The sequence below is a fragment of the Cetorhinus maximus genome, chromosome 16, assembly GCF_964194155.1.
Source record: "Cetorhinus maximus chromosome 16, sCetMax3.hap1.1, whole genome shotgun sequence".
Lineage (NCBI taxonomy): Eukaryota > Metazoa > Chordata > Chondrichthyes > Lamniformes > Cetorhinidae > Cetorhinus > Cetorhinus maximus.
In genome coordinates this window covers 57,472,745-57,486,209 of record NC_135894.1, presented here as the reverse complement: position 1 = coordinate 57,486,209, position 13,465 = coordinate 57,472,745, and the positions used below count along the sequence as shown (strand labels likewise).

The 13,465-nt window shown below is 43.3% G+C and overlaps 1 protein-coding gene across 6 annotated transcripts in view; it reads left to right on the top strand.

Annotated features, from left to right (window-relative positions):
• Positions 1-13,465, top strand: part of dmd (dystrophin) — a 1,945,510-nt gene that overhangs the window by 1,795,545 nt on the left and 136,500 nt on the right. For 3 of the 6 annotated variants that reach the window (XM_078559852.1, XM_078559858.1, XM_078559855.1), the window contains exons 61-62: positions 1,695-1,755; positions 5,792-5,830. In XM_078559852.1, the coding sequence (XP_078415978.1) occupies positions 1,695-1,755; positions 5,792-5,830 (100 nt within the window). The remainder of the gene's footprint in view (positions 1-1,694; positions 1,756-5,791; positions 5,831-13,465) is intronic. The other 3 variants (XM_078559853.1, XM_078559856.1, XM_078559857.1) reach the window with 2 other exon arrangements.

The following is a 13,465-nucleotide window of genomic DNA, read 5'->3' as shown; positions in this document are numbered from 1 at the left end:
CTCTGGTGCTGATTGGAGCTTATAATAAAGTTTATAAATGTTCTTATAGACTGACCATACAGTTTTCCTTTTAAAAATTAAAATCATGTACGTATAGGGATTTCATTAACTCTGCATTATTTATCATCAGTAAACAAGACAGGAAGCAAGTTAGTGAATATTCATGGTGCACTATAATGATGCCAATAGATCATTCTCTGGACCACTTTCCTTCCTGTAGAGGTTGCTCTAGCAACTTCATGAACATTGCCGTAGGTTTTAGTCGGCCTGCTGGTGCCATTATACAATTTATTGATATTCATGTGGCCTCCTTTCTTGGTGGAGAAGTACAATCTTATTCAAAATTACTTTTCCATCCATTTGCAGTAGAAATAGTAAGGTCCACATTATGGAAAACACTTTTACCAACTTTGTTAGGTACTCAATAACTTCAGTGTCAGTTTTGGGAGAGTAGTTCTATGCCTGTCTCTCAACACCATCTACCCTGTTTAAACTTCCACTTGGCACTCTTCCCTTAAAGGCTCCAATTAGATGTGGAGCAAGTAATTCCGGTTTTAAGAATGTTTTCCTTATGACAAACTATAGTAAATTTTGCTAGTTTATTTTGGCCAGTATTAAAACTTCGCAAAACTCAAACTCACGGATACCATGGCTGCTGTTCTGGATGAAATTGGAGTTCAAACTGGGATCTTACTGACCTGCACACTGGAACAACTGATACACAGTGAGCCACTGGGTTCATACTTGTACTCTTCACAATCTCACAAAGAGCTTTACAGACAATTAGGCAATTTTGAAGTAACTGTTGTAAAGTGGGGCACACAGCACGGACCCACAAATAGCAATGTAATAATGACCAGTTCATCAGTTTAAGATAAGAGCAAAAAGTTCATCAGTTTAAGATCTTGATTAATAACCAAGAAATCATTGAAATAGGAGTACTTTTACCTGAGACCTGAGAGGCCAGACATGGTTTCAGTTAAAGTTTCATTTGAAAGATGGCACCTCCAACAGTTCAACACTCCCTCAGTGCTCAAGTCTCTAGAATGGAGCAGAAACCCACACTTTTTGGCTCAGAGATGAGCATACTACCACTGAGCCATAGTTGACAATTAAGTGCAGAGCAGGTGTGTTCAAATGATGACCTCCAAAAATTTTGATATAACACTTGAATATTTTATTCACTTATAACTCACTGCACTTTCTGTCAGAATAGGGACCTAGTTAAACAAGAGCTATGCACTGTATTTTTTTTTTTAATTGTTTTATTCACAATATTTTACAGAAAGTTTATTTTTGGATATTTTGCATCACACTGATATTATAATTGTAATCAGAGCAATGGAACATTTCTAGGCAATCTCATTGATGATTTATTAAACATGTTTTTACTGTTTGTTTTTTGGTGTAAAATGTGATGATGGCATTAAAAGCAATGCACACTGTAATTATCGACTCTCCAGGTTTGTAACCCATGTGCTCCACCATTATTTTTGTGGATGAAAGGGTTCAATTTCAAACAGGTTATAGAAAAATTTCTCAGTCTGCTAGGTTAATCCTTCCCTTCTTCATGGGCAGCTGAGCAAACAGATGGAGACCTGCTGAGCTGAGTGTAAAAATAGTCATTTTAATGATTAACGTATTCTTCTCATTTACTCTGGGCTTAACCTTTTTCTCTTTGGTTCCTTGTCCAGCTTCTGTCCAGGGTCCTTGGGAGCGGGCAATATCTCCCAACAAAGTGCCCTACTATATCAAGTAAGTACTACTTTTAAAACTGTCCATTCTCATCAAAAGGGTGTAAAGTGGTCTTGATTAGCTTAAAAACTGAAAGCTCCTAGAAATAGGAATGGTGTTACAGATGGGCTGAAATATTGCTTTTATCTTGCACTAAAACCTGTGTCAGTGACGCAGGTTCCTAACTTACAGGTATTGTACATCTGACTGCAGTGCAAAAGATGCATTTGTATCGGATCTTCCCAACTGCTGGATGTATTGAACCTTGACTGGCACAGGCATTGGAGTAACATAAAGGCGACTATAGAAACTGGATTTCAGGTCTTCCGAATGTCAATTTCATAAATTGTGGCTTTACGAATTGACAGAGGAAGGAAATTCACTTTATACAAGAATATCCCATTTTAACTAGTAGATATGTTCCTGCAAACCACTACTTACATCAAAAATATTAATGTTAAAGCAAGTTTTCCCATTTAAATGTATGAAATATCAGGAGATACATTCCCAACCCAAGATTTTCGGCACCCATACATGACATAAGCTTGAAGTAAAGAAAACACAATGTAAATAAATCTTCTACATTCTCAATGATATGGTAAAGAACAAAAGAGAACTTGTTCTTCCTGATTGCTCTAAAATAAAACTACGACATACATCCTCAAGAAATAGTCAGCATATTTTTGCAAGATCAATTTCCCATTTTTCACTCATCTTAATTTGTTTCATCCCTTAAAATGGCCAGGTTGCCTGTACTAATGTTCCTCCTGGTCGCAGGCCAAAACCTTAGCTGACAATATGTTCCATAGTGGGGAAGTGAGGAGATGAAAACCTATGCTGAAAGTTCTAGAGAATGGGGAAACAGCCCTTTCGGTGATTCACCCAGTCAGTAACTATGCAGACAGTTTAAAAAAAAAACTTTTATATGCGGTTCCCAACTACTTTATAATTGGAGTAGGTAGTACTTAAAGCAAATAATTGGGCATTAATTTTTTAACTTCTTAGTAACAAAACTACTCTATTCGGGACTACTTTAAATGAGGGTATGGCTGTACAATTACACTGTTTTAGTTCTGATTCGACATGATGTAATCTTTATCTATCTTCCAACCTTCGTAAGGATAAATTAATATCCCTTGTCCCAGGGCCAGACTCATAGGCTCAATTGTTCATGTGTATGGATTGCTGCTGGGATAAGGTCATGGACCAAGGACTTCCTGATCCTGAACAAAACAGCTGCAAGAGAAAAGTAGGATAACTGGTAGTGACACACTGTATCTAGACAGGCAGAGGTTCAGTCACACACACTGTATCAAGACAACCAGATACTCAGTCACATGCACTGTATCTAGATAGCAAGAGAACCAGACACACACACACTGAATCTAAACAGGCAGGGACTTAGTCACACACTGTATCTAGACAGTGAGAGAACCAGTCACACACACCATATGTAGACAGCCAGAGACTCAGTCACACACACTGTATCCAAACAGGCAGAGATTCAATCACACACACTGCATTTAGATAGCGAGAGAACCAGACACACACACTGCATCTAAATAGCCAGAGACTCGGACACACACACTGCATCCAACAGCTGGACTCAATCACACACACTGCATCTAGACAACCAGACACACACTGCATCTACACAATCAGAAACTCAAGACACACACACTGCATCCCGACCAGCAGAGACCCAGGCGCACAAGCTGCATCTAAACAGCCAGTGATCCAGTCTCACACACTGCATCTAAGCAGCTAGAGGACCAGGCACACACTGCATCTATAAACAGCTAGAGAACCAGATATATACTGCATCTAAACAGCTAGAGACTCAGACATACTGCATCTAGACAGCTACCGACCCAGACACAAACACATTGCATCCAGAGAACCAGACACACACACTGTGGGCTGAATTTTCGCTTTCAAGTTGAGAGTGTAGAATTGGGGAAATACCCGACTCCACAAACCTGGCTTGGGAGAAAGTGCTGTGGATGTTCTAATTTTGGTTCCGGTGGGGGTGAGGGCAGGTGTTAATGGGAGTCGGGCCTGTGCCCCCAGAAAGAGTTCGGAGGCAGCCACAGGGACTGCCAGGCACAGAGTTGGACCTTTTGCAGGCTGTGAAAGGTCAGCCTTGGTGCTCCAGGACTTGTAATAAAAAAGCAGCCCAGCCCCTCACCCTCCCACATACGCCCCATGCTCATCCATGCCAACTCATGCCCCCGACCAATGCCCCATGGCCCCTCATACCCTCCATGCCAGCCTATGCCCCTCTATCTACCCCACAATGAATCTTCATGGCCCCTATGCCAGCCTGTGCCTCTCTACCCACTCCTTGGCCCTTTAATCCCATTATGCTAATTTAGTGCTGACCCATACCAACACATGCCCCCTTCACATACCACCCTTTTCTCTTCCACCTTCCATGCCAACTCATCCAGTATCCACCATGAGCAGGCCTCAGAAGCCATGGTTAGATGAAATAAAATAAATTTCTATGTGTCTGTTACATACTTTATTTAACAAAAACACTCTCATAAAAGATGATTCAATACATTTAAATCCCTTCAATTACTTAATCCCTTATTAAAGCAAACATTTCATTCAAGTACTTAATCTCTCATAAAACAAACATTTGTATTCATAGCCACACTTTATTACCACTTGGAGTTGTCAATCAAACTGTGAACTGACAGGCACCCTACTGTGATAATGATACATTGTGGAATCAGTCATGCAGCACAAAACCTATAACGAAAGTCCTCACACATATGTCAACTGACGGAGTACAATTGCAAGCATTGATTTTTTTTAAACTGCAGACTGTTTTTTAATTTAAAGGCCAGGAGATTTAAATGCCTCAACAGCTTGACAGTTCCATAGAGCTTATCCAGCTTTTACACCCATTCATGTCTACTCTTACATTTCCTAATGGAGTACCTGGACTTATCCAAAAGGATACCCTACCTTTACAAATAACTCCAACAGCTTTATACCTTTTCCTCAAAGGTATAAAGCCCACGAGTCATGTTTTGGACATACCACTAACAAAAATTGCATCTGTTGAAGGCAGCTGCACTTTACAGTGTACAGCTGTCTTTGTGCACCACGGATGTGCAAAGTACAATCCGCCCCTGTTCCCCCTCTGGTGAAAATGGTGGGTGCTGAGTTCAGGAGCCGGATTTCAAGAATCAGAGCTGCGGTACCATTTTGGCTAAGCCAGAGACCCTTTCCATCCCGCAAAAATTCAGGCCTGTATCTAGACTACCAAGAGACTCAGACAAGCTTGTTGCAGGTAGACAAGGACCCACACATACACACTGCAACTTACCGCTCAGTAAGATTTTCAGCCTTGTTCCTTTTCCCCAGCATACCATCTCATACCTAAACACTACTGGTATTGATGTACTTTTTCTTTTCCCCTTTTTCCACACTGTTTGAAAAAATCTTCAACTATTATTAAATTGGTTTAAGTGCCACCAGTTCCCAAAGTGAGGCACTTAACTCATTGTAATAACAGCTTTTAAAACTGGATACCAAAACACTGTCATGACTGAAGCTGCATTTCTGTTTGTCTGGTCACGTGCTATGGAGCCTGCTGCTTTGGTCTCATTGAAGCAACTGGCAACCCCAAATTAAACTTGCCAAATTCATTAATGCCAGCATCCAAGAAGCCCAATTTCACCAGGTCCGCCTGCAAAGAAGTAGGATTCATGAAACATCTTCAACTTAGACATATAAAGTTTACACCTATTACACTGAATTCACTTAATTTTATTTCTATGGTATTGTATTTGACCAAATGCAATAAATGAGAACATACTGATGCTTTATCCAAAGTGCCAGTAAGAGAGAGAAATAGGGCAAATCTATTCAGATTGCTTTAGTAAATTATGGAGGCACATATGTTAAAGGATAACCAATAGAGAGGCCCTGGGAATTCAGGCTGCTCACATTAAGAGCTAAATAGGCACATACCTTTTCAATGGGGCTTATTTACTAATAACAGCATACCATTCTTCTAAGCAAGTGTTTTTTTTTATTACAGTGCAAAGACTGTGATCGGAAGTAAACTAAGGTCATCAGAGTGAGATATCTAACTGCTTTTTGTCTAATAGATTTTGCTTGTAGTTTTTAGAAAGTTACCCTGCCATGCTTTATAGCTTCTTCCATTTAAAAGCATGTGGTTTAGAAGCAATTTGTCCCTGTGTGTTGGCTCTGGGATCAATTAGTAATTGTGGAAAGGTGACTTTCTGACAAGAATTTCCAATATAAGCATGCTTTTTTTTGACAAATTGAACCTCCCCTGACTTGTGATTGACTGTACTTGCGTATTTGAGTGCAAAATGACTTTATCTTATAAATAGAGGCTGTTGTGATTCGGGGAGTGGTGGAGATTGGGCTGCAATGCACAGAAACACAGATCTGCCTCCTGCCTTATTGTAAATGCTTCCTGGGCCCTCTACTCTAGTTTTAAAGTACATTATGTAGTGGCAAAATCCCAGGGTGTACCTTTCCATGGAAATGTCTTTAGCAATTTTTTTTTTGCTCTCTTAAAAATAACAACTTGCATTTACATAAAACCTTTAATACAGTAAAACATCCAAGGCACATGGATGAAAATCAGCTCAGGGTCAGTTAGGATGCCAAGGATGTGAACAATTTGATTCAGCCTCAGATGGTGCCATGGAGGGGACTGGAATTGGTGCCGAGGGAATGTGATGGAAGCTGAAGGCAACGGTTTGGGTCATTCCATTGATTAATTAGAATAAATTTTGTCTCATCCAGAACTGGATTACAGGGAAGCATACAGCTTTGTAAATTGTGTCAAAATGCAGTAGCATGCGACTTTTGCAAGATGGCATCATTGTGAAAGTAATGCTATTTAGTGCTAATCCTGTTGAAAAGCACACATGACCTGGACTCAATGCAATCACCTTATGATCTCCTATGGGAAATAGTGGGGATCAATTCTCATGATATCATGGCAGCAGACTGCAGTCAGAGTTGATGTAAGAGAATGCGAATAAATTCTTCAATTGTTTATTTGTAGCCTTACCCTTTCTGAGGGTAGTTAACCATTTCCTCAGAATCTTCAGATAAAGTGCACTTATCTCATGAAAACTCAAAGCGACCTTCAGAATATAGAAATTATGTTTTAGTGCCATTTTGATTGAAATATTTGAGCAAATAATGCTCTAAAACCCTATGATCCAAGGTGGCGCGTCCTTAGTGCCAGGATCAATTATGTCACTGAGCAGCTGCAGAGCACACTGATGGAGGAGGGTGAACTGCCTGCAGTCCTAGTCCACATCGGTACAAATGACATAGGCAGAAAGAGAGATGTGGTCCTGTAGTCAAAATTTAGGGAGCTAGGTAGGAAATTAGCAAGCAGGACTTCAAAAGTAGCAATCTTAGATTACTCCCGGCGTCACACACAAGTGAGTATAGAAATAGGAGAATAGAACAGTTGAGTCCGTGGCTGGAAAGAGGGTGCAGAAGGGAGGGCTTTACATTCCTGGGAAGTGAGACTGAGGTGGGGTCAGAGTAAGGGAGGAAGTAATAAAGTCTGAATCAGGATTACTGTGCATGTATGTGAATGCATATGATGTGGTGAATGAGATTAGTGAATTACAGGTGCAGATTGCCATGTGGAAACGTGGGGCAGGATTTTTCAGTTGGCGTGCGGGGGCTGGCCTGACACGTCGACATGTAAAATGACGGACGATGAGGTTGGGCGTGTGTCCCGATGTCATCGTGCTGAGTTGCAATGCTTCGTTCAGCGGGCACACTCCAGAGTCAGTTAATTAAGGCTATTAAGGAATTAATTAAGGTTATTGTAAACGCTGCCCATCCAACCTTAAGGTTGGCGGGCAGGCGAAAAGGGCCGCGTTTTTTAGGAAACCTCATCCACGAGTGGGATGAGGTTTCCTAAAGCTTTTATTAAATGAATAATATTTTCTTCATAAATATAAAAACATTTCCTATCACACAGGGGGACGTGTTTAAATAAGTTTTTAAACCTTTTATTTAATAATTTCAAAAGCCCTTCAATCTCCCTGAGGCAGAGATTGAAGCGCTCTTTCGCGCGCATGTACATGAAAGAGCGCTGGCCCCAACTCTCCCTCCTCTCCCACCTGCACAGGTAGCGCTGAGTGATACTGCTCACGTCCTACACTGGGCGGGCCTTAATTGGCCCTCCTGCATAAAATGGTGGCGCGGAGCTGATCACGAGCGGTGATCGGTTCCGCGACCGCCTCCGCCCGCTTCCGCCAAGCCCGGCCGCCACCTGAATAATTCAGGCCATGATGTGGTTATGAGACCTGGCTCAGGAAAAATTTTTGCAGCAGTAAGTTTCCAGTCCAATGAGAAAGGAAAGAACTGGTTCTTGTTGTGGATATAAATAAAGTGGAGCAAGTGGATCAAACATCAATAGGAGAACATTTAGGGGACATCGATCATTGTATCATGAGGTTTAGGTTGGTTGTGGAAAAGGACAAAGAACAATTCAGAATAAGATTAATTAACTAGAGGTAAGCCAACTTCAATGGGGTAAGAATGGATCTGGGCCAGATAAATTGAATCAAAGGTTAGTAGGGAAGACGGGACATGAACAATGGGCCACCTTCAAAGAAGAGAGAGTTCGGGCACAGTCAAGCTATATTCCCACAAAAAGAGAAGGTAGGGCAAACAGATTCAGAGCTTCCAGGATAATAAAAGAGATTAAAATGAAGAAAAAGTGTGCTTATGACTAACGTCAGGTGGATAATTCAACGGAGAGCTAGGCTGAATTATAAATGATAAGGCTTATAAGGGAAGCTGAGAGAGTGTGAAAAGAGACTGGCAACTAACATAAGAGGGAACGCCAAAGTCTTCTATAGGCATATGAATAGTAAAAGGGTGGTAGAAGGAGGAATGCGGCCAATTATGGAACCAAAAGGGACCTTTACACATGGAGAAAGAGGGCGTAGCTGAGGTCTTGAATGAATACTCTACATCTGTCTTTACCAAGGAAGAAAATGCACTAAGGTTACAGTAAAGGAAGAGGTATTTAGGCACTAGAATTAAAATTGATAAGAAGGAGATATTGGATAACATGTCTATACTTAAAGCAGATAAGGCATCAGGACTGGATGAGATGCATTCAAGATTATGAAGGAAGTGAGAGTGGAATTCGCGGAGGCACTGGCCATAATTTTCCAGTCTTCCTTAGACTTGGGGTGGTGCAAGAAGCCATGATGGAAAGGGCTGTTCCGTAATGATGTCCAAGTTGTGGAGGATGTAACAGACCATCATGCTGCATCGAGAACTGGAGTACTCCTCCTGAATGATTCATGTAGTGGAACCTTTGCTTCAGCATCTCATTTACATTTTTCCTTGCAGCGTGGCTCTTATTGTAACAGTGTTGCTCACATGTGTTGGGCTTGCAGAGGGGAGTCAAGCCAGCTATAATGCAGACAGCCCTCATTACTGAGCAACTACCTTTAGTTTCGACGCGGTGACTAGAAGATTGCTGGCAAGCAGACTGACATAAGATAAATGCATCATGTTTGCTGCAAGGATAGCAGGCATTCATCAGCATAATATGCTGGGTGTGGTTGCATGCAAACTGTACATTAAGTAAGTGGCAAACTTTACAGTTATGCTATATCTCACCATTGAAATGTGATTCCCGCAAATCTACGTGTGTAGTTTATGGCACCTTACAGAATGGGGAAGCCCGCTATCCTGGCAAAGCCACATGTGCACTCCTCCTGCTTCTTTCTATTTAGCAAGATGAAAATGAAGTCCTTTCTTCTGGCGTACAGAGCCTGTGTAGCATCTCAGCTACAGTGATACACAGTAAACTGAAATGTTGGCAATGTAACCAGTTCCAACCTAGAAGAATCCACTGGCTTAAAAATGAAGGGCCACAGTCATCTTGGCAGCCGTTGGCAGTGCTGCTCTTACACTGGTCTGAGGTGTATGTCCAATTTGAAGAGGTGGTACAGTTCTGTGGCCACCTACTTGATGAAGTAGTGTCTGGACATACTGCTCCTGGTTTAGGTGCAAGTACTCTCTGAAGTATCTGGTACAGTCCTGTTGAGAGCTCTCTCGTTTCTACCTCTGCAAGCAGCTTATCTTCACTCTTGCCTCTATTCCATCTTACTCTGATGCTGCAACCCAAGGAGAAATGTAAGTATAGCCCCAATGACTGAGAGTAAGTGATGTACTCAGAGGCTTTTCAGAAGCACACAACACCTCTACAACTTGCAGCAGCATTCCCTGCTGACTTGACCATTAACTCTGGAACAGCAAGCAGTTGGGGAAAAGCAACTCAGCTGAAAATGGCATGATGATGCCTTTAAATAGCACTGGTGGTGAGGGAGTGGGGATGGTCCCTCATGCAGCTGAATGCCCGTGTTTAAGAGTGGACATTATCTAAAGTCCAAACTAGCAGGTCAGGCGTCAAATCAGCAGTCAACGCTGACAAACTTCACAATTTTCCCACTCTACATACTTGCTACACATGCACAGAATGCTCACGCATTGTGCTCAGCAACATGGCGATCAGTGTGGACCACGGCGGGAACCCATTTTTCACCTCAGCTGGTGCTATGGAGCAGATTTTGCAACCATGGCTGCTGCTTTCATCAGTAATTCAGCCACACATTCCATAAACTCTCAAACCTCTGAGGAAATGCTCTCTAAAACCTCGATCTCTTACAGTTAATTTCTATCTAGACCCTGGTGCTTTCAATCCCCTCAGTCACTGGAAACAGGGGGGAAGGATTTTCTCCTCGGCGGGCGGGTGAGTGGACGTGGCGGCCGGGCCTGGCAACAGCCGCAAGACCGACCGCCACCCGCGATTGGGCTCCGACTGTGATTTCACGCTGGCTGGCCAATTAACGGTCGGCCAGTGTGAAAGGCGCACTAAGAGCCTCAGTGTTGCCGGGGTGGGGGCAGGAGGAATGCAAGTGCTGAAGTGTGTGCATGCGCGGGGGAGCATGCACTAACTCCCTGAAGGCACAGAGCTGCCTTGGGGAGCTGACAGATTTTTAACCTGAAAAATAAAGATTTCACATTTGAGATAAACATGTCCCCACATGTGAATCAGTCACATGAAGAGGGACATCTGAAAAAGGATGATAAAAATTTTTTATTGTTTTTTTCAGTAAGCGTCGGAAACCTCATCCCGCCTGTGGATGAGGAGGAAGCGACAAGCGGGAAGGTTGTGAGAGGGAAATAGCAAGCAGAAGGGTTGGGAGAGGGAAGCATGAGTTGGAGAGTCAGGAGAGGGAAGTGGTGAGTGGAAGAGTTGGGAGAGGGTAGCAGTGAGTGGAAGGGCAGGGGGGTAGGGAGAGGGAAGTGGTGAACAGGAGGATCGGGAGAGGGAATTGTTGAGCAGGCGGGCTGGGAGAGGGAAGTAAGAGCTCAGAGTCAGGAGAGGGAAGCGGCGAACGGCAGGATCGGGAGAGAGAAGCAGCAAGAGGAGGATTGGCAGAGGGAAGCAGCCAATGGGAGGGTTGGGAGAGGGAAGCATCGAGCAGGGGTTTTGGGAGAGGAAAGCGTTGAGCAGGATGACCAGGAGAGGGAAGCATCGAGCAGGAGGGCCGGGAGAGGGAAGTAGGAGCTCAGAGTCAGGAGAGGGAAGTGGCGAGTGGCAGGATTGGGAGAGGGAAGCAGCGAGGGGAGGATTGGGAGAGAAAAGCGTTGAGCAGGAGGGCCGGGAGAGGGAAGCAGCGAGCAGGATCTCGGGAGAGGGATGCGGTGAGCAGGAGGATTGGGCGAGATGAGTGTCGAGCAGGAGGCCAGGAGAGGAAAGCAGCCAGTGGGAGGGTCGGGTGATGGATATGGTAAGCAGGAGGTTTGGGAGAGGGAAGCGGCGAGCAGGATGATCGGGAGAGGGAAACGTTTAGCAGGAGGGGGAACTAAGAGCTGAGAGTCAGGGGAGGGAGGTGGCGGCGAGTGGGAGAGTTAGGAGAGGATAGCAGCGAAAGGGAGGGCAGGGGGGTCAGGAGAGGGCAGCAGCCAGTGGGAGGGCCGGGAGAGGGAAGCACTGAGCAGAAGGGCCGGGAGAAGGAAGCGCTGAGCAGGATGACCGGGAGAGGGAAGTGTCGAGCAGGATGACCGGGAGGGGGAAGCATCGAGCAGGGTGACCAGGAGCAGGAAATAAGAGCTGAGAGTCAGGAGAGGGAAGCGGCGAGCGGCAGGGTCGGGGGAGGGAAGTGGCATACGGGAGGATTGGGAGATGGAAGTGCAAGAGGAGGGTCAGGAGAGGAAAACACGATCTAGAGAGTCGGGAGAGAGAACCAGCGAGTGGGAGGATTTGGAGAGGGAAGTGTGAACAGGAGGGTTGGGAGAGGGAAGTGCAAGTAGGAGGGTCAATTATTAAAAGTAAGTAAGTTATCAAGCATTAGTAAATTTAATGAGGGTTAGTAAGGACTAGTAAGAGGATTTTTTGGGTCAGCTAAGTTCAAGGCAGCCATTCGGTTTTTAATGTAAAAATTACAGGTCAGAACGTAACCCTCCCTTATGTTTTCTTATGGGAAACTGATTTTTGTATGGCATTTTTTAAGAATACATGAGTGCTAAATTAGGGATAACATGTACTGTGTTAGTATGGCCTTCATCTTGTATTACCTAACTGCACTGAATCCTGAAATGCTGAGGTCACTTTGGTGATTTGATACAAATGCATTGGCCTATTCTTGATGACAATAAAAGGTAAACAAAGGGAAAATTAATGCTTCCAACCACTTGAAGTGTAATAATTCCACCCATTTGAAGTAGCTGAGAAGCATTTGCATTTCACTACATAAGTGTTAAAATTTTCTGCCCCCCCTCCCCCATGCTGCAGTGACTTTGCCACTTTGTGCTATAATGTGTACATGATTCCTTGTCACAAAAAAATTCAAGCCTTTTTGTCCTAACCCACGCTCATCCGAGTTGTTTAGGTCTCCCCCGCAAGTGGAAACATCTTCTCTACATTTACCCAATCAAACCTGTCCATAATTTTAAAGTCCACTATTTGATCATCCCTCAGCCTTCTGTTTTCTGGATTAAACAACCCCACATTGTTCAGTCTTTCCTGAAAAGTATATCCTCATAGTTTTGGTATGATTCTTGTGAATCTTTCCAGCACCTTCTACAGTGCCTCCAAATGAGCTTAAATGTTTTCATTCAAAAACTGTCTGTGTACTACTGCACAGCATATGGAAACCAAAGTAGTGAAGCTCTGTGATACAAGTCAGTAGCAGAAGCAGAACAAGTTTAGTCAATTATCACATTGGATCTCAGAATGGACAGAATTTCCAATTTGCTTATCTGAATGTGACTATTTTAGTTCCGAGCAAAGCCAAGGACAACTCATTTTTCATTAGCTTTTCCTAGCTGCTGCCACTTTTAATGGGACTAGTGAATGTACTATGGTGGCTACATCATTACAAACAAACCTATTTATCTAAGGCACCCAGACTTCAAGCCCATTCCTCCTGCTATGCCCACCCCACATGACCTGGCTATCATTTTTTTGTGAACTAAGCTTTAAAAGAAGTCCAAGCAAACTTCTTTGCATGATGTTGGGTGTTCCTATGTGCTCTACTACATTGTATATAAGTCAAAATTTCATGATGCTAATAATCTACACATGCATGCAAGCCAAAAAATCACAACCAGCCCTGATTTGTGCTTCCCTCTTGCCACCATTCACAGGGAAATACCTGTGTAGTTGAAAAAGTAA